This window comes from Gavialis gangeticus, unplaced genomic scaffold (genome assembly GCF_001723915.1).
Source record: "Gavialis gangeticus isolate Ggan-Ray unplaced genomic scaffold, GavGan_comp1, whole genome shotgun sequence".
NCBI lineage: Eukaryota > Metazoa > Chordata > Crocodylia > Gavialidae > Gavialis > Gavialis gangeticus.
In genome coordinates, this window is record NW_017729025.1 from 51,964,556 (window position 1) to 51,986,298 (window position 21,743).

The 21,743-nt window shown below is 43.4% G+C and overlaps 1 protein-coding gene across 9 annotated transcripts in view; it reads right to left on the reverse strand.

Moving 5' to 3' along the window:
- NRXN3 (neurexin 3) overlaps positions 1–21,743 on the reverse strand; it is a 1,732,637-nt gene that overhangs the window by 1,021,378 nt on the left and 689,516 nt on the right. For all 9 annotated transcript variants that reach the window (XM_019518706.1, XM_019518711.1, XM_019518705.1 and 6 more), the window contains exon 11: positions 19,718–19,744. In XM_019518706.1, the coding sequence (XP_019374251.1) occupies positions 19,718–19,744 (27 nt within the window). The remainder of the gene's footprint in view (positions 1–19,717; positions 19,745–21,743) is intronic.

Below are 21,743 nucleotides of genomic sequence, written 5' to 3' on the forward strand. Positions count from 1 at the left end.
GGGGGGGGGGGAGAGTAGGTGGTTAGCGCGAGTGGACTGGAGATGCCCCAAGGTGGGGAAGGGAGCTCCAATCCGCCCACCCCACCCTCCAGTGCTGGCTGGGGAACCCCAACAATGAGCTCCCTTTGAAGTGGGGAGTGGAGTTGCTACAGAGCCTGGCCTGCAGGCCCGCAGCAAGCAGCTGGAATCCCCAACTCCTGGACTCAACAGTGAACTTCTGTTGGGTCCAGGGGATCATTGCAACTTGTAGTGCTTCCTGCAAAGTACTATAAGTTGCAATGGGGAGCTGCTCTTCTATCTGCACCCTCTCTTTCTCTCACTTTACTGCAGCTATTTCCCCCTTAACACAAGCCTCCTCTGCCTACCTCCCTTCCCTCCTGCTATAATCTGCTCACTGTCAATGATGACTCTCATGCTTCCCACTCTTCTAACATAGTGAACATGCCACCTCTTTTCAAATCTCGGCTGAAAATACCTTAAGATCCACATACATTTATTTTCTTGCCAATACTGGGCCTTTTCTGCTGCTTCCAAGTTTGATAGGAGTTTTGCCTTTTGCTCCAGTGAGTAAGACCTGCCCCTCATTGTGCCGATGGTAAAAAATTATGGAAAGCAATTTGGGATGAAGCTTTATGAAGGAGGCTGCACTAGAAAAAGTTAAAACGCTGCAAAATGCCCTGCATTCAGATGTAGTCAATGACTACATCCACACATTTATGTTAAAAATGCAAAAAAGTTCTGTGCAATAATTACTGAACCCATTTCAAAACAACTAAAGGAAGGAACAGACTGTAGTGACAGATTCCAAAATGAAAAATGAGTGTTATGAGCAACGTGAAATTTAACAGACACGTGTCAGTGCATGCCTTTCTGGCCTGCTGCCAGTTGCTAAGGAAACAAAACAGGAGCTACATTCCAGAAGCTTCCCAAAAGAGAAGAAGAAAGTAATTTGGCCAGACTGGGTGGACTTTTGTTTAGAGTTGAAATGAAGTCCTGGGCTCATCCGGAGTGGAACAAAGGGGTAATACTTTGTTTGAAGACTTAGTTGTCCCTAAGACATAATGATTAACAAACCAGTTACGATCTAGGTTTCACTGATGCTATGACAGAGGGATTAGCATCTCCCAACTACAAAATAGATTTTATTTATGGGTGTGGCAATTGTTTCCAATTCAAGATAATTTTACTTTGTATGGTATAGACTCAACGGCTGTTTTTACAGCATTTTGCCCTCACTGATACTCTTACAAGCTTGGTTCAGTTTCCCATTTTTCTCTTCATACATATTTTTAAAAAATCTTAGGTTGGAATATAAACATATGTATCTATTTAAATTGATTTTCTCCTACCTGGCAGAGCCTATTTTATCTAAAATAACAGCAGCATTATACAAAAGGCAGCAAAGTGAACATAATCGCATTCAAAACATGCTATCAAATACTGTAGAGGGATCTAAAGCACCATACCTCGGTATTTGAAAACTCTTAACACTTTAAATTAGAGGTTATTTTGGTGTCAGCAAAAACTTAATTTATTTTACTCTGTACTGAAAAATTTCATCAAAATAATCAGAGAGGGATCAGAGGTTGACATATATGGAAAATATGTAGGTAGCTGATTTTCACATGTTCAGTGATGAGATGAGTAAAACACTGCATAGAAAAATAATAAAATCATTTAATCCATCCTTGACTTTTTGGACATTATAGCTTTTCAGATCTCTAGCAAGCTTTATCCAGAATAGAGATGGGTAGAATTCAACCACATGAAACAGCAAAGAAGTATCTGTGGGTGCATCTATATGTGCGCTTTAATGTGCAATAACCTATTTTACTGTGCATTACAACGTCACAGCAAAAACAGTGCTAATACACTAATAAGCAGTCAAATTAGGCTACTGCACATTAAGCATCACTAAAAAAGAGTACGCTTTCGCTACTGCACGTTAGAGCAGCCTAATGTGCATTTAGTTAGTACCTCACATTAGAGATACTAAATTTAATTCACAGTAGCAAAAGCACATTAATGAACATGTAGACACACCAAGTAATTATGACCTCATTACTTTTCCTACTTGTTTCCCACAAATCTTACTTCTCACTTTACCCTGAATCACAGCTACAGAAACATTGCAACACCTGCACTCATTTGGTCATTTTGTATACATTTTTAGTAAAAATAAATCATGTAACATAGATGCAGATGCTGCAAAGTTTAGCTTCCCAATATAATACCTGAAACTCTGAATAACCAGCTAATGTTAATGGGCCTATTCATGACAAACAATATGCTTGGGGCTATTTTTTTTTTTGACTGGGTCTACAATTTGTCATACTGTTGCTGATATGAATAATAACCTGTGATATATGCATATATTATCTTCAATGTGTTCCTATTAGCCACATTTGTAAATATATCCAATTCTTGGAAAAACCAGAAAACCAGTAATCAAAATTTAAAATGCCGCAATTATTTCACTCACTTACAGGTACAGAATTGCACACTTGATTTAATCTTCATAAATACGTCTACCATTTCCTGCTCATTTTACATGCTTTACTTGAAATTCAATTTATGCTTACTGTCTTTTGTTCTACTATTTGTATGTAGTTTTTGCGTTTATTACTGACTGGAAATTATTATATAATTATTTTATAATTCCATTAAATCAAGTTATGCCAGGAGAAAATTTGGGCTTCAGTGTTTTCTTAAAAAGCATTATATGTCACAGCGGGGCTTATTAGTATAATGCTTTGGTAAGAGAAGAAACTAATATTTGTTTTTCCTCTGTTAGAATGCATGGCCCTGACATGGCAGAAATGATGTGAGAAGTGGGCCAGATGTAGGGAGCTACATCTAGGATGTCTACAGTCTCACTAATTATGGACATCTGATCCAGGAATATAGCCTTTCAGTGATCTAGATCAAAAGCTGTTTGGGGGATCAAGCAACCTAAAGAGGAGGACTGGATGGGCAAATTTTTAATGACTATAGAGATCAACCAACCACCCATTAGATCTGTGCAGCCATACAAGACAGATCATGATTATGTGGCCCTAGTGCCAAGGCAGAAGTACATTTTCACCCACTGTGTTCTTAGAGGAAATCTTAGGTTATTCAAACTATCATACACTGCTGCAGACACTTTGGAGCTGTAGAGGTTTTTTCACACCCATCATATCTTATCTTCCTGTTCCTTATGTTAAAGGTGATCAGCAAAGCAAAATAAAACAGGTCCTTTACCTTTCTTTGTGTGTCATCATTTCTTTATGATGTGCAAAGAAGGCTTAGGAGGCTCTTCTGCTTCAGAAATTCAGGTTTTATCTACCCTACTTTTTCTGTAAGGCCCCATGGGAGACTGAGAACTAGCAGGATTATGACACCATAGGAACTACAAAAATGGAACTCAGTAACTGAAAAAGTCAGTCATTTTATACAGGCTGTATAAAGCTCTCCCTCACTCTCATTTTTAAGTATATAAATTTACTTGAACACCTTACAAACACTCGGAAGAAGAAATCTATCTAAATAATCAAAACTCTTGTGTCATAGGTAAGAGCTGAGAAAGCTCCCACTTCCCTTACCTGATCTGTTCAGAGAGACCTCCAGGGAAACTAAGATTTGGTATTCATGAGATTTCTAAGTAAAAGCAAGCAGAAAAGGTGAAAATACGCCTTCAGTCGTTCTCGGCACATCATAAGGTCACAAAAAATATTGCATTCTAATGCCTTTTTTCTAAAGGATGCCAGGGTGCTGTTTATCTGCATGGATTCAGGTTATTTCACAGACACGTGCTCCATGGCAGTGAGTCTCCAACAGAGATGCAGGCAGCAGCTGACCAGAAGCTCCCTATTATGATGAGATTTCCACCACAGGGGGGGATGGGTCATGGAGCTACAACAGCAGATCTGCTATACTAGATAACCAGCCTGACTTATGTGCATCTCTCTGACCTACCTACTCCTCACCCAATCATATCACACATGCAACCCCAATATCTGTGGAAATCCTCCACTGGAAGCAAGGAAAATGGTACTGCAACAATGGGTGGGCCCCTTTTCCACACAGGAAGAAGAGATCTGTTCATCTGGAATAATAATTAAAATTATGCTGTATCCAGCTGATTGATCTGAGTAAGCACTAAAAACAGCTGCTAGCATCTAGCCTATTGATAGGGTATCTATCACACACCAAATAAGCAGAGGACAATAAACCAAAATCCCTGTCACTACAATCAGCTAAAGAACCAAATTCACAGCTGTCAAAGCTTGGGAATCTGACACAAACAAACATGCCCAGCCTTGTGTTCAAACAACTCCACAAAGTCCAAAATAATACCAAAAAAAAGATGCAGAGGAAAAAAAGGCACACAAAAAAAAACCTCAAATGAGCAGACAGGATAACTGAAACAGGTGGTATGTGCAGCCAGCCAAGGTTTCAGCAGCAGGAAGTTTTATATCTAAGGATCCTTGACAGAGAAAGCCTTGACCTGGCTTGGGGCCTCCAGTCCATTTACTTATCATGCAGAAAAAAAGCAAAAAGATCTGAACTTATCCAGAATTTGGGGGGAAAGGGGGGAATGCAGGAAGGAAGGGACGTTTGGGATCCAGGGTGTTTTGGCATGTTCCTTCACCACATTTGTAGCTGGTGAAACGAAATGCTTCAGCCTCTTGGTATTCCACAGCTTTTCTTCCAGGAGAAGCTAACTTCAATATGCAGCTGCAATGCACTGAGGGGATTCTTTCCATATTCTTATCCAGGATTTTGGAATAACCAATGAAGGGACCATCTTTACAAAAAAAAATCTGGGTTTTACACTCTGCCAGTATTGTCTGGGACAGTATATTGGGACTTCAGTCAATGTTTGACCGGAGTAACAGGAGTGATGTTTACTTGTAGTGAGGGTACTAGTTCACGTATAACTGTGGAGTCTCAGGCCTGCCAGCATGCAGGTCTTACACTTGCAAAAGACCCTTTCTTAATACGTGCAAAAACAAGCCTTGTCTGCTTTGCAAACTTTGGAGCCCATAGCATGCACCCACTCAGCTCCATTGAGGTGAAAGACAAGCAATTAAAAATGTCTACGCTCTATCTGCACTAGGACTTCTGCCTCTGCTGAAACTGGTGGAGTTGCACTGGTAGTAAATGGCTCTGCAAAGTCTATTGGTACGGCACAGGTCTTGTGATGGATGTGCTCTGTATGCATGGGACTGGAAGCCAGAAACTTCTCAATTTCCATCCTGTCACTCCTACTGACTCCATCTCTGGTAACTCCTCTCCTCTGTGCCTCAGGGCCTTGTTGTATGGGACACCTAGTGTTTTATTTAGATCGTAGTAAGCATTACCAAAATTTAGAAACGTGTTCTGAGGAGCCACATGGTAATGCTTACTATGATCTCCCAAGGCAGGTCTCTGTTGCTGGCAGTGGGCAGAGCAAGGCACAGGAAGCCAAGCCAAGAAGACAATGCTAACCGTGCCACCGGATCTCACAGTGTCTCAGGATTGAAACTGGTCTGAGACTCTGACATAGTTCAAGACTCCAGTGCAGTGCAGAGGCTGGGACTGACAGTCAGCTGACTTTTGATCCCAGCCCCTGTACCAGAGCTGGTTGGAGCCTAAAACCAATTCCAGTGCAGTCCCAGGACTGAGACCAAAAAAGCAGCTGATTTTTGGTCCCAGCCCGGAAACTACACCAGCATCTCCAACAAGCTCTAGTACAGTCCCAGCGCTGGGACCAACAGTCAGCTGACTTCTGGTCTCAACCACAGGGCCCCAATGGAGCCGGTTCAAGACTCAGGTGTAGTTTCAGGGCTGGAACCAACAAACAGTTGATTTTCAGTCTCAGCCCTGGGACCCACTGAAGCCAGCCAGCAGACTGTGGGTCCTGGTCCCAGGATCACAATTGCTCATATTATTTCCATGGAACAGTCCTATGTTAGCTCAACACAGGTTATTTAACAGGAACTGGAGATACTCCTCACTGGTAAAAATGGGCAATATGAACACACTTAACATGTGTTATCCAGCTTGAACATACAGACACTCAACTTTTAAGTGCATTTAGCATGTGCTAAGCATCTCATGATGTGGCCCTCAGTTACTCCATCTGTGCTGCTCATGCCTATCTCTCAAAATGCCATGCTGATTAGGTAATGTGGTAAAAACACATTGAAGATGAACAAGGGAGGTAATCCCAACATGGATCAAAGGGGGCAGGAGGGCGCAAAAGCCCCCATGGCTCACCAAAAGCATCCGAGAATGTCTCCTAGCTAAAAGGAAGGCACACATCCAATGGCAGGGAGGGGCCATCACCAGGGAGGACTATATGACGGCTGCTCGGAGATGCAGGGGGGGCAGTCAGGAAGGCCAAGGCGGAGATGGAACTGGGACTAGCCACCTGGATCAAGGACAACAAGAAGTCCTTTTTTAAATACATAGTGGATAAAAAGAAAGTACCGGATAACATGGGGCCTCTGCAGGACACGCTAGGAAATCTGGTCGTCGCACCAGACAACAAAGCTAACCTATTTAACAATTTCTTTGCCTTCATTTTCCAGAGCAGGGACTGGATCAGCCCCCCCGCACCAGGGGTCGCTAATTGGCTGGAGGGCTGCACCCAGAGAGTGGTGGTGGATGGGTCATTTTCGACCTGGAGGCATGTGGGCAGTGGAGTACCCCAGGGCTTGGTTCTTGGGCCCGCACTGTTCAACATCTTCATCAGCGACTTGGACGAGGGGGTAAAAAGCACCCTGTCCAAATTTGTTGATGACACTAAGATGTGGGGGGATGTGGGCATGCTAGAAAGAAAGAATAGGCTACATTTGGACCTATACAGGTTATAGGGGTGGGCGGATGAGAATAGGATGGGATTCAACACTGACAAGTGCAAAGTGCTGCACCTGGGGAGGAAGAACCAGCACCATACCTACAGGCTGGGGAACTCCCTTCTCATCAGTGCAGAGGCAGAAAAGGATCTTGGAGTCATCATTGATGCCAAGATGAACATGGGCCAGCAGTGTGGGGATGCAGTCAGGAAGGCCAACCGCACCTTGTCATGCATCCACAGATGCATCTCAAGCAGGTCCAAGGAGGTGATCCTCCCCCTCTATGCGGCACTGGTCAGGCCGCAGCTGGAGTACTGCGTCCAGTTCTGGGCGCCGCACTTCAGGAGGGATGTGGACAACATGGAGAGGGTCCAGAGGAGGGCCACTCGCATGATCAGGGGGCAGCAGGGCAGGCCTTATGAGGAGAGGCTATGGGACCTGAACCTGTTCAGCCTCCACAAGAGAAGGCTGAGGGGGGATCTAATGGCCTGTTACAAACTAGTCAGGGGGGATCAGCAGGCACTGGGGAAGTCCCTGTTCCCCCGAGCACTGCCAGGAGTGACCAGGAATAACGGTCACAAGCTGGCAGAGGGTAGATTTAGGCTAGATATCAAGAGGCGCTACTTCACAGTCAGGGCGGCTAGGATCTGGAACCAACTTCCAAGTGAAATGGTGCTGGCTCCTACCCTGGGGGTCTTTAAGAGGAGGCTAGATGTACACCTTGCTGGGGTCGTTTGACCCCAGTACTTTTTCCTGCCATGGCGGGGATCGGACTTGATGATCTGCTCAGGTCCCTTCCAACCCTACCAACCTATGAAACTATGAAGTCTAGAGGATTAGTAACTTTACAGCTTCATTCCACTCCATTCTGTGGGAAAATCAAACTTCCTGCAGTGCTGAGGAACAACAACAGGACACCACATTCAGGTCAAGTAAGATCCCAGGGGTCAGCAATGATTTTGGACAGAGTGCCGAAAACACCCACAAACCCGGCTTGTAAGATGTTGGCGTGCCAGGGTGAACAGCGGGGGAGCTGCAAGGGGCCTGCTCCTTGTTGTGGCAGTGCAGCCCCCACCCCTTCCCTGCCATCTGCTCTGAGGTGTGCGTGCCAAGCAAAATGCCTTCGTGTGCTGCACTCTGGCACCTGTGTTGCGGGTTGCCTACCCCTAGCTGAAACTAAAACCAAAACCGATGGTGAGGAGAGGGGTTAAAGTATTGGTAAGCTTCTTCACTATTCACAATTGCTACTGTCATTCTGTAGCTTCTGGCCCCATCTGAAAGCACCAGAATACGCAGGGAAAGGATATTCATTTGGCATGTCTGGCCTACCCAAAGGCAGAGAAGACCAGAAACCTCATGTGAAAGCCTGTTCTCTCACAAGTCCCACATCTAGGTAGAATCTCAGTTTGGTCCAAATCCCCAGAGGCTACTAGTTAAAACACATTACTTTGGGTTCATTTGAAGCAAATTGAGAGCCATTCCCTCCTGAAGTTAGTTACTCTGTCATGGCATTGTGATTAAGTCCTCTGGGAAAACCTGCTCCATCAATTACTTTACATTCCACTTCACTGAGGCAAAAGACCAAGACTCAGGTCTAATAATGAAAAAGGGGTAATGCCACAGCCAGTGTGAATCCATTTATCTGGGTCAGGATACTTACCAAGAATACTCACCCTACCACAGGACAACAAGGGTATACTTGTTTAAATGAAAATAGCCAACATCCCTCTCAGTCTTGCCACCAGCTCTCTTAGAACTACTTTCCCTTAGCAGCAGACAGTGGAGCTCTTGAAGACAAAGATAAAGGGCCTGATTTTTCACAAACAGCAACCTCCCAAAACTCCTATTAGAGTCAACAGGAGCTGGACATGGTCTATATCTCTGAGAGTTAGCACCAAAAGTAGAAAAAAAAATCTTGACTATTTGATAGCATAGTGCCAGCAATTAAGAAATCACAAAGAACACTTTATACCACAAATGTTTGGGAAACTGCAAAAAAGAAGATATTGAATTTGGGGGAGGGGAGGAGTTGGATATGTGTCCTTTAGCAACACTTCATAGACTGGACTGAAACAGTTCCTGAGAAATCCCAGTAGGTGTTGAGCAGGATTTCAAACCCACAATCTTCAACACAAAGCACGGACTTCTACCACCTGAGGTAAGGGAACACCTTAGGTTCAGTAGTAGTGGGCTTGTATCTTCAGCATGGACATAACAAACCTCTTGCAAGGGTGCCACATAAGCTTCTTATATAGCACTGTCAATGCAACTTAATCCTAACTGTCAGAACCTATGTGTATGCCAGTTTAGGATTCTCTCACTAAATCCTGCCAATGCATCTCAATCTCCTTCTTCAGCACCACTCATAAAGCACCCTACATATGTATTTAAACCAAATAATTTTTAGGTTTCCTTGTCTTGCTTCCTAGAAAAGCCAAGAACCAGAGATCGGAATAGCCTCCCAAATCTCCATTTGTACCCCTGGGAAATCACCAAATGCTTCAGTGGTGGTGGAATCAAAAATAATGAGTTTGACAGAAAGCAGAGAACTGGACATGCCTCTGCACTGGTATGGCTCACAAAACAGCTCTCTCAGACTCTAGACTGTAAGGGGGATGGGATTCAAGTGCTGTGCTGTTAGCAAAGCCATCCTTCAGGTGAGATATTCTTCCTGTCCAAGGGCATTACCAATATGGAAGTTAAAATATCCCCTTGCACATTGGGAACATCTTGAAGTCTTGATAAGCATTCCTCTGTTCCAATATAGCAACATGTTAAGCTGTATTCTAGCTGCTGCTGAGCAAAGAATAGTCCTTGTATTTGCCTATACAATTTTGTGCTGCTGGCTAATAGACTGTTACTTTAGAAAGTGCTTTCAGACACCCCGGGGTAGGCATGTTAGGAAAGAAAGTTCTAAACGATGAAAGAAATTGATATTTTTATCACTTTTGTTCTGAATGCCAACGATGACTTGGGAAATGGTTTAGAGTTATATAGCTCCCTCCATGCAAAAGGCTCCCAAGGTACAGACTAATACAACACAGGGAATAAAACTGCAAGTACGTTTGGCTTATATTGCAGAGTGGTGACATATCACCATTCCTTTCCGGCATTGCAAAACATGCAACTGACGATGCTGGAGGCAACAAGAGATATGCTCACAGCAAGCAGGGCAACTTTGTTTCTTACACATTGGGTGCAGCTACACATGCAGTTAATGCAATGTGATAAAATCTGGAGCAGTTTGTGTTGGAGTATACTGCTCCTGGGTGCAGCATCTACATGTGCACAACACTTTGAGCCGGGGTGGAGAAGCCCCAGGCTGGCAGCAGGCTTGGGAGGGTCAGCCCTAGACTCTGGGTGCTGGCACTGGGCAGTGGAGGAGCTGGCTGAGGCACAGGTATACCAAAATTGCAGAGCTGTGTGGCTGACCCCCTGGACCTGCTGTCAGCCTGGGGCTGCTCTACCCCAGCTCAAAGTGCTTCTGCCCTGGTCACCGTCTGCATGTGCATTGCAGTAAATAACTCCATTGTTAGTACTTAATTAATTAATTTACTCTACCCTAATACCAGTGCCCGTGTAAATGGTGATACTTTACTGCAGAGCTAATTAGTCAATTAGTCAGTAAAGTGCACGTGATGGCACCCACTGCCATCAATGCTTTGATAATCCTATGGTCCAATGTGGCCTGTAACTGGATGGGAATTCTCCAAGGTAATATAGAGAGGCAGTAGCTGCTACACCAGGGGTGGGCAAAATGGTGGATCCGCCCAGTGGCCAGATTCCATTTCCCAGCAGCCCCTGCCCACGTCACTGTGGCTGGTTTCCATGGAGACCCAGAAGCAGTGGAGTGGTGACAGCATGGGACCAGGGTTTTCATGGAGACCAACACTAACAGGACATGTGGCTGCACAGGTTGCTGCTCTGGGGCCAGGGCTGGGATCTTGCAGTGGAGAGACCATGGTCTGGGGCCAGGGCAGAGCTGCAATCCACTGCCTGCACATACCTGCCTGGGGCCTCAGAGCTCTTCCCCAGCTCCAGACCACACTGTCACCACTGCAGAATCCCAGCCCGGAGCAGCTCCCTGCCCTGCCTTGTGCCCTGCCAGTGCTGCTGGAGCTAGTCTCCATGGAAAATTTGGCCCCACCCTGTCACAGCTCCACAAGTCCTGAGGTCTCCATGGAAACTGGCCACAATGATGCGGGCAGGGGCTGCTGGGAAATGGAGTCAACCGTGTGTCCAATCCAGTCCACAGGCTGGATTTTGCCCACCCCTGCACAAGATCATTAGTGCCTCTTACTAGTGCCCCCCCCGCAAGTGCCACCTGGGGAGCGGGGCCACCAGCAACTGCGGCCATGCCGCTTGGGGAAGTGGCCATGGGAGTTCTGGAAGTGGCGCAGCTGCTATTATGATAAGTGCTATTATCGGCCACTGGGGGACCCCCCTACATCCGGCATGTAAGATAGACCACCAGGCCCCATCCCCCCGGGCCAGTGGGATCGGTTGCCAGGGGGACTCCCCCTGGTTGCTGACTGGTGTCAGGGGTGGCACGTGCCCCCCTGACTCAAGAGGCACCAGACACCCATGGCTCTGGCTAAGAACCCAATGGACTACCTACAACCTACCTCCCTAACATTCCACCAGAAATTGCAGTTCAACACCATTTTCTCCCTCCCTTCTTTGCTAAATTATTAGCAAGTTATTGTGTCCCATTAAACTGGTGCTAGACTAGACTGCTGCACTTCAGTTGCAATACAAGTGATTCATGCAAATACAATTCATTAGAGCCTTTGCCTAACTCACTGCCCACCTGATAAGATACACCTTGCAAAACTGTAGGGAAAAGAAATGTCCACATATTATTAGAGAGGGGAAACAGATGATGTTATTGAATACTGTATCAAGGTACACAAATTAATGAGATAAAGTTAAGATATAATTCTTCTGAGTGCATTTTATGCCTCTATAACACTATTTAGGTTTTTTATTGTTATTTTATAGCATTTTTCTTTTCTTTTTTTAAGAAAATAAATTCCAAGGTTTTTCTGGGCATTACCAGAACTTTCGCTATTATCAGAGAAAGTACCATGACAGAAACATCTTCTGGTGCATGTGGTCTGAAAATCCCCTTCATTCAGTGCATAATAACAACAACAAAAATAATAATACTTTGCTTTAGTAATACCTATCAAAGTGCATGTGGTCTTCAGGAATGTAAATCAGTATACACTGAATGACACAGGATTTTTTATGCTATTTTACTGGCCATGGGTTGGCCACAGTTTTTTCTCCTTTTTGGGCAATATCGGAGCATGGCACAAAGTGGGTTGATATTAAAAAAGGACTGTACCTGTCACCTCTGCCCTCTGGTGGACTGCATGGACTGAACATTGTTATGATTTCTCATCTACCACATGTCCCCAGATAAGTCACACACCTTGTTTTGGGGAGGCAGGACAAAGAAAAAAGATTTTCCCAGAGTCATAGCTGAGTACTGCTGCATGCAGCAAGGGAGGAGCTGACTCTTCACCATAACTGTTCACCCAAAAGCTACTGCCAATTTGGCAGAAGTTGTGAAAGGGTTAAATCTCTAGCTTTTCCTCTGAGCAGCAAGGAGAGTGATGGGTGAAAAGGGAGCAGAGTCCCTGGCAGCCATTCTTGCATCCCCATACCTCCGCTGTGGTCCAGAAATCAGCTTCCTTGCTTAAGACATGCACCCCAATTTCTGAATCACTAATGGGGGGGGGGGGGCATTATGGTATGAGAGTAAATACGGTGTGCCAACACTTACCTGATTTTTGGCATGAAGTTTTGGTGGCAACCAGTGGCTGCCACTGCCAAACCACCAGTGTGTACACCTAGGCACTTCCTGCAGCTCTGTGGCTCCACAACGGCAACTCTTCCTCCGGCATGCAAACTGCCAAGGGAAGTGGTGCTGGCTCCTACCCTGGGGGTCTTTAAGAGCAGGCTTGATGCCTACCTCGCTGGGATCATTTGAGTCCAGTTTTTTCTCCTGCCCAGGCAGGGGGTCAGACTTGAAGATCTACAAGGTCCCTTCTGACCCGACTTCTATGATTCTGTGATTCTATGCAGACAAGGAAGTACTAGGTACTGAATGGACTGTGGCAGCAGCTGGAGGTACGATAGTGTTTATTCATGCTTTCAGCTCAGTACTGGGCAGCAGCAGAAGGTTTACTCCACTTGGCAGAGATGGAGTAACTGCCAGCAGTATAGGGTTCAGCTGTCACAGAAGGGCTTTGAATGTGCATGTCTTCAAAGTTTTTGCCAGCAGAATTGAAATTGTACCAGCAAAGGTTTGTAGTGTGGACTGAAGTATAGGCTCTACACATCTTCTGTTTCACTGATGAGAGTCACCTTCTGCTCAGGGAGGGAAGATCTATGCATTTTGCAATCAGCAGGAGAATTTGATAGCTACTTTCACTGTCCCAACGAAGTTTCCACCATCCATAATGTGCACCACTGTGACAGATGGTGAGACCATGGATTTGTTCAAATATTTTAATTGTATAAGCAGCTTTTCACTGTGAAGTTCCAGAGATATTATCAGATTTATAGAAACAGAGTGATAAAGAAAATGAGCAATGGCTATTGGCTTTCATATGGAGAGATGTCAATAGAAGCCAATGCCAGTACCAGCCAGAGTTCTTCTATTCCTTAAATTTTGTAAGTAATGTGTGGAATTATATAAAGTGAGCTTTATTTTACAGTAGGAAAAACAGCTAAGGCACCAGTGGTCTGAAAGATGTCAGCATGCTAACAGGTTCCTAATAGGCAATTAAACCTGAACCCATGCTTATTCTATGTATCTCTTGTGGTAACAGTTAATTAGCATTACAACATCCCCATTTTGTTTCATGCTTGCTGAGGGTTCTCCAGTTCACATTCGTGAGAGAACAGAAATGGTAATTCACCCCCATGAACACTGGAGATAATTAAAAATGCACTAAGTGGTTTGACCCCCCCCCCCAAATTCATGATCAGACTTGGGTACAATGAAATCCACTGAGGAGAAAAAAGCTATTTTGCTATAATGAAGTGCACACAGCTGGCTGTTTAATATCACACCACTGAGGGAAAAGTGATTGCACTGGGAAAATTACTCTAGGATTTCTCTTTGCCCCCCACCCCCTCCACTTTCTGTGTTCCAAATGAAAATGTGGTCACCGTATTGCATTTTCTGTTGGCTAGAACAATGGGGTAGGGTGATCAAATGAACCTTTACTGCTGATCAAAGATACCTGCTTCATTCTCAATGGGACTCCTCATCATATCAAAGGTTTCCTGAGCATCACTACTGTTGTGCCTGCAAATAAGGGAGCAAAAAGCTGTAGGCATATCTTATAGAGGTATGATACCCAAGAAAAGTGAGTGCTCCCGGGGAAAAGGGGGGTTGTTTTTGGTGGAGACACTTTGGTAACAGATCACTGCTAAATTCAACTTTCAACAAAAGAGCAAAGGAAAACCCATGCTTTCCATTTTGGTGAATTATTTGGTAATAATTATATACATCTCTGAGTGGTATTGGACTGAATTTCCAGGCCCAAAGGTGGGAAGGCAGAGCTGTTTGGAGCCTAAGGCTCCTAGCAGTACCTATACTGCTGCAGTATGGCATGCTAATGACTTGTCATTATTTCTCAGGCTGTGATAGTGTTCATTTCCTCTTGGATTACATTAAATTGGCATTTGGAGACACTAAAGTCACAAATATGATGGGAACACCTAATCATATCTCTTCATTTTACAGATAATATTTTCATGTTAGAGCACTATTACGCTTTTATTAAAATGACAGGAATGTCCCTAAGAAACAGAGCAGGGGCCCTGATATTACATTGTTTTGATTAGATTCAAGTTAGTATGGTTTCCTATTTGTTTATGATAATGTAGTGGGGGAAACAATTCTTGACATCTCCCTGAGATTCACACAAAATAGACTCATGTTCTGTGTTGTTACACTGGTGCTTAATAAAATGAGACTTTGATGTTATGGAAAAGAAAACTTGGCAGGGTGCTAAATAAATAGAATGTGCAGCTGGAAAGGAAGAGCTGGCTTCATATTCTGGCTGCTGTCTACCAGCAGAGAAAGTACTAAAATTAACTAGGCTTCAAGCAACGAACCAGCTTTGAGGCCCCCTTAGAAACAAAGGGTCAAACAGGATCACCTGGACTGTGAGCTGTTTTCTTCCTCTGTGTTCCTGACATTGGAAATGGGTAAGAAAGCAGGATACTTAGTTTCAGAGGCTTCAACACACACATAAAAACAAGGCCTAACTTGCATGCTCTGGTAAGAAGTGAAGGCTACACTATGAAATGTTGTGTGAAAAGCCAGCAGTACTCCTTGCACCAAAGATTACTTCTGTGTCAAGGTCCTACCTCATATAATAGCAGAATTCACCTACTTACCTATAATCAGGGGCATACCATCAGGGAAAGCAGAAGGGAGATGGACAGGGCCAGGAGCAAGGAAAGAAAAAATAGCCTGAGCGATTTCTTCCAAAAACTACTGATTCTGCAAAACATCTGGCATCGCCCCTTCCTTGACTACCACACTGAAAATATACCTTCTGGACTGAGGTGAGGCATGGTCACTGAAAAGATGAGGCAAGTAAGGACTACATCACACTGGAAAGGTAAAGAAAAATTGCATAATATTGCCCCACAGTTTAGAAACATTTTAAGGACTTTCTTCCCATCTTCCCGAGGATGTTGGCTACTTCAAGAAGCATCAGATAGGAAGAGATGAACCCAAGAACAGTTCCCCTTTTTGAAATCTTGTATTCTTATGTTCAAAATGCAGCACAAAATATTTTTAAAAAATGGTTTATGCTTGCAAAAGCAGGGGCCATTGATACTTAGGACTCTTTCCCTTGAACCCAGACAACACAATTGTTCTCTTTGTTAAATCTTTGCTGAGAAACTGCCAGAAATGTAGCTTCACAACTGCCAGTCTGAGGACTTTATTCTGATCTTGGTTACTCTGGTTTTATAATCCGGTAACTCCATAAAGCCAGATCCAGACATGCAACCACATGTGGTTTGTGGCACTGCAAACCTTTTTGCAGTGATACAAACTGCACATGTTGCATGTTTAACCATGCATGGCATGGATAATTGGCAGCATTGGCAAAATTTGCCACTGGCATTTCCTAGCAGCAATAAAACCCCTGGAAAAAAGTGACACAAAGCATGCCGAAGTGCTATGTGCTGGGATGACTGCAGAGAAGGGGGAGCAGGGAGCCCTGAGCCATGGAGCAGCAGGACAATGTGTCCTGCTGCAAACCACATGATCAGGGACATGCATTGCAGCACAAAGTAGTGCCACAAATTTGTGCTGTTTCGATTTGTGTTGCTGCAAATGCACGCCCCTGCTCATGTGGGCGTGGCCATAGGTTTAATTAAGTTACCCTTTGATTTACAACTGGGTGAAATTAGTGTCGGGCTCTCCAGTATTCAGATTGTCGGTGGAGGGTAGACAAAAGGACAGCTAGTTCTTTTTTTAAGAATGAATAAAGTGGGGAGATATTTTTAAATAAAATAAATACATGAAAGAGAGAACACGTTTCTGTACATGGGCTACGAAATCAATCATCCTATCCAACATGTAGAATTTGAGGAGAATGGAGAATGAAGAGGAACAGTATAAATGGAAAAGAAGAAGACAACAAACAGCATTATTAGGGAATGTAAACAACCCAGTGATGCATAAGGAATGTCCCTCATACAAAAAAAGGTTTTTCAAGGAAAAGAAAAGAGCAGTGTTAACCAAAGGCAAGTGCTTACCTGTCATTGTGTCCTGCAGTCCTCTCAGGCAGCATGAGCTGCAGTGATCTTTTTGGTTACAGGATACCATGCCACATGACATTTACTATTTCATGGGATCTCCCAAGAACAACTCTGTTTACTTTTAAAACCAGAGCCAGGTTCCCCATATTCAAATAGAAATGATGACTGCATGATCTGAGATTCTTCAACTGGTAAGGAGATTTATTCCCTGAATTTACTTAACCTCATCCCCAAATTCCTTCCGTCACTTCATCAGCTTCCCCAGTGCACACATTTTTTCATGACTCTTAGAAACATATTTTATCCTTAGTCCAGGAAGAGGTGCAAACTACTTATGAAGTCTTGATCAATGCACACAGCTGGGGGATTCCTTAGACAAGGATATAACTTCTTTGCAACTAAGTACTTATGGCCCCATGAAGATGGCCCCACTGAGCTTTTGCTCTGCTCCTGCCTAGCAAGTTGCACTTCTGAGTAGATCAGGGATACACACTATCCCCATCAGTCATTACACATCTGGTTCCTGTCCAATAATTAGGACAGATGATCTGAGTCACTGCACCAGGTCAGCAACATCACAGGGGCTTTGTTTGGTTTCTGTTTGGTTGGTTTTTAAATATAACCACCAACAAAGCAGAAGATCATGAAAAATAAATTAGGAAAATCCTTTTTTCCCTCTACAATAAATAAATTAATAAAAATCTTTAGAGGAAGAATATATTTAAAAATGCAAAAGTCTTAACTATTAAAAATGCATGAAAGCAAAATGATTGAGAGAGATGCGGAATCATCATTTTGTGGGGAAACTTCAACAAAAACATTTGATTTAGAGACAGTTTTCCTGCTCTTCTAATTTTCTGCCTGTTTTTTGCCTTTCGTTACTTGATTTTAATTCTTTTGTATTATTACTAAGGGACATGGATTTGCATGAAAACAGAATTTTTGTTTCCTGCTCCTGTGGCTAATTCCCCACCTGAAAACAGAGCCCTTTGTGGCAGAAACTGCAGCAATCGGCTGCTACCAGAAGGATAGCTGGATGATGACATCAGATGCTACTAGCTGAGAGGGGTGCTCAGATGACACCTTCATGAGCATTAGGGTAAAAGTGCTTCGATGGACGAAAGACTAAGCAGCAAGGAGGTGGGAAACTACTAGGAAACAAACAATCCCATTTTTATGCAAATGTCCTCAGCAGTGCTGGGTGGCAATTAGCAACCCCAGTTTGCTGGGGCTTGGGGGATTTTTCTCGTGACTTTGCTTTGCATCCCTTGAATACAAAATTAAATCAAACCTAGAAGCAAAAAAGCAACTTAAACACTGGCTCCATCTTCAGGTCCATTAAACCAATCCTGCACTTCACTGCACAGCACGGAGTGCAGAGTCTACAACCCACACCCATCTCTGTGCCACTCATTGCCTCATACCTGTGTACTCATCCATATTCAATGGACTCTGGAGGAAGCCTGTGGATCATAAGAGGACAGGTAAGCTGTCAGAGAAATGGAATGACCACTGATGAGCCTCTTCCCACTTTGGGGTCTGACTGAAGGTGGTTAGGAGCTATTTCCGGTGTAACTAGTTAATTCTGCTTCAGTAGAGAGTGGAGATGACCAGGGAGGGAAGCAAAACTGCCTTCTGCTCGTGTGCATACCTTCCCCTCCTGCAACCACAGAATTCTTTGTAGTTTGACTGATACTACATATAAAACACTAAAATGTCTGGCTTCCAGCTAGAGTCCCAAATTAAGGCAACTGCCAAGGGCCTGGTTTGCTAAGAGATCCTGTCATTGCTGCTGCTGGCTCTAAGGTTTATTGCTTCACTATTGGCTGCAAGCAGCCTTGTTCATTTGAGAGAACGGAGTTCTCTGTGCTGTAAGAAAGCTCATGAAGTGACCCCGCACAACATGTTCCTTCCTCCTCTTAGAGACGCAAAGATTTAGAAATACTCACCACACCACCTGAGCCACTGAACCCCCTTCCATGGAGCCAAGAATAGAGGGGACAACAGCTCAGCAAGAAGTGTTGTTTTAATGAGATAAGTCTCAAACAAAACCTTGAGTCCAAACTATCCCAGGTTTGGGAGGTTATTTTCCTGGTTTGGGGCTTGTATTTAATTTCAACAAGTTCTTATCTTGATTTTTTTTAAACAGGGCAGGAGAGGTTTTTTTCTGCTGTGCTACAGAGGATTTGAATTAGATGGTGTCTTTAATGTTTATACCTTATAGAGTTCCTAAGCCTCTTCCTGTCTCATCAGGTACGTCTACATGAGATGTTTACTACACAGTAGTCTAATAACACTGCACAGTACTGTGCCAGTCAAAAACCCTGCTAATAAGCTACTGCCCAGTGTTATCAGGCTATTGTGCAGTAACCATGACAAAAAAACAGTAAATGTAGTTACTGAGCATTCAATTAGTATTTCATCAAGGAAGTACTAAACTAAACACACAGTAACTACGGCGCATTAATGAACATATAGACGTGCCCACAGAAACTGAAAGGGAATCACAGCTTCATTTTCAACCAGTTTTGTCACAGAAAGACAAGGTGTTGAAGCAGCCCGCTAGATACCACCTTTATTACAAAGGACTTATTCTCTCCTCCCCACCCCACTACCCCCTTAAAATATCATTGAAGAAATAGCAGATTAAGCAGCCACCACTTTGACTCAAACACAGTTTTTTAATAGCGGTGCCTTTTTTGGTAGTGGAGAAGTGCATACAGTACCTGTTGTTGCCCTTTTGTGTTCTTTATGTGTTTCCCCAAAGACAACAGGTTACTATTGAAATACATTTTCAGCTCATCTGGTTCCCCAGATGCTTTTCTGCAAAGCCATGAAACAACAGTTCATCTCCTCCGTGGAGAAACCACATACAAAACATTCACATACCACCACAAAATCTATCTATCCCTCCACCCCCAACCCCAAATCCCACCCAACTTTTGATTTCAAGTATATTTAAAACAAATAAGAGAGGGAAAAAATAAAAAGGAAAAAGAAAACAGCTTATAAAATAGCAAAGGAAATAAAGTTAATTTCTTTTTTTAAATATATATAGAGAACAAAATGAAACTTGAGGGAAAACTTACTGGCGTTACAGTTTATCCTGATACAGTCTAGATGGGGAAAAATAAATGAAAGATGAAATTGCATCCTTCAAGGTAACAGCTGCAGACATCCAAAAACAATCAGTCCACCCTTCCGGGGACAGACACACGCAAAGAGATGTGGCCATTTTATATTTATATACAGTCTGTACAAGGCTAGGAGTGGGTGTATATGCACAGTATATTCTGTAGAAATACCAGCTACATATAAATATATATATATATATATATATATATACACAAACACACACACATATATATATATACACACATATGTATAAAGAAATATACCGATATACATATATATCCACCTCAACACAGAAAAGTTTTCTTTCTAAGGGAACCTATGCATCTAAGATTATCTACTGCTTCAGACCATGAACTGATGTTAATTAAAAGAAAAAAAATTGACAATTAAGGCACAGAAAAAATCTCCCTAAAAATGCAAGTCATACTCCAGTGTCATCTCTGTTTTTTAAACCTTCTGCAATTTCTTTAAGAAGCTTGAAGTTTAAAGGCAACCTTTACACTTGGTTTCTTTTGAATTAATTTGTATTGTTATTGCATAAATACACCATCTGTCCAACACAGTATACCTGAAAAATCAGTCTAGCAAGGTTTGTTGGTGCAATATTTAACTCTTTCCACCTCTCTCAAGGACAGACCCCCTCTTCATTCCCCCTAATGTTAGGCCAGAATGCTTTGAAAAAAAATGTGCACAGGCACACTGCCACTGTCCATTCAGGTGAGGAAAGGGTTAATGTACTGCCCACTTGTGTCCTATCATAAAATGGCCACTTGCAAACTACTAACCGCACGAACGCCCAGCCCAGATTTCAGCTAGAGTTTGGAGTTGGGAGGTATTTTTGACTGGTTGATGGGTGAGTGTTTTTGTTTCAAAGGTCTCCAGCCCAGCCAGTTCCTCAGAGCCCAGTCTCATCCTGCTGCCTGAATGTTAGTACTGAATGAGACTCTTGTAACCGTCAGGCAGAAGATGAAACAAGCAGTGAAGTGGCAGGTCTGGGAATCTTTGACAGCCCTACCTGCTTCGTTCAGGGGCTCCAGACAGGAATGGGGAAGGGGAGCACAGAGAGAAAGAAAGAAAGGAAAAGAAACAAAAAGAACCAGAATAATATTTGTTTTAACCAATAAGTAGTAACCAAAGAGACTGCACAGAGAAAATACCTGACCATGCAGGGGCCTGATGGAGAGCTTCTGACCACCAGCTCCTCCATTTTAACCGACTGTAAATTTTAGGGACTCAGTGTTGACTCAGGGTGAGGCCCTTAGCAGGTTCTTGCATATAAAGGTCCTGCTCTGATTCTTGGGAGTATGAACTCTCCCTCTGGTGGTGTCCAAGTTGAGCTTAAGTTAGCACATCATGGTGGCAACAGGCATTTTTGACCATGGAGATCTTCTCTCATGAGAGATCCAAGCTGGGGACCAAAGCTTCTGAGTTTTGGACACCATGTAGGTCAGCCTCTGTCAGGTAACAAAATCCTTGCCCAGTAGAGCTGACAGTCTTTAACACAGAGTTATGGCTCAACAGCAACAGATATACAGACAGTGACAGAGGAGAGAAATTGGAAAGGACAAAGAAGTAGAGAGGGCTAATTTTGCTGCATATCCAGGCCAAATAATTTTTATTGCAAAGGGTGCAATAAGGACAATCCTTTCAACAACTGAAATTAAAGGTAATTTTGAAAACAGAAAAAAATGGGGAGGAAGAATAAGATTCTATAAATAAAGAGTCTGAGTGATTAGGGACATACTGATCAGGAGCAACAAAGCCAGAGAGAGTCTGTTCCTAAGCAGAATTTCTCTTAAGAAAATCTGGGTTTGGTTTTGTGCGATTAGGTTTGTCATGTGTCGTCAACCGCAACAGAAAAGTGGGAGCAAACAGCCCTGGAGCAATTGGTACGATCACCATGCAGTGGTGGCTATATCCCTTGCAGGGGTTGAAGTAGGTTGAATATGAAGAAAAACTCTCTCACTAGGATGGGGCTGG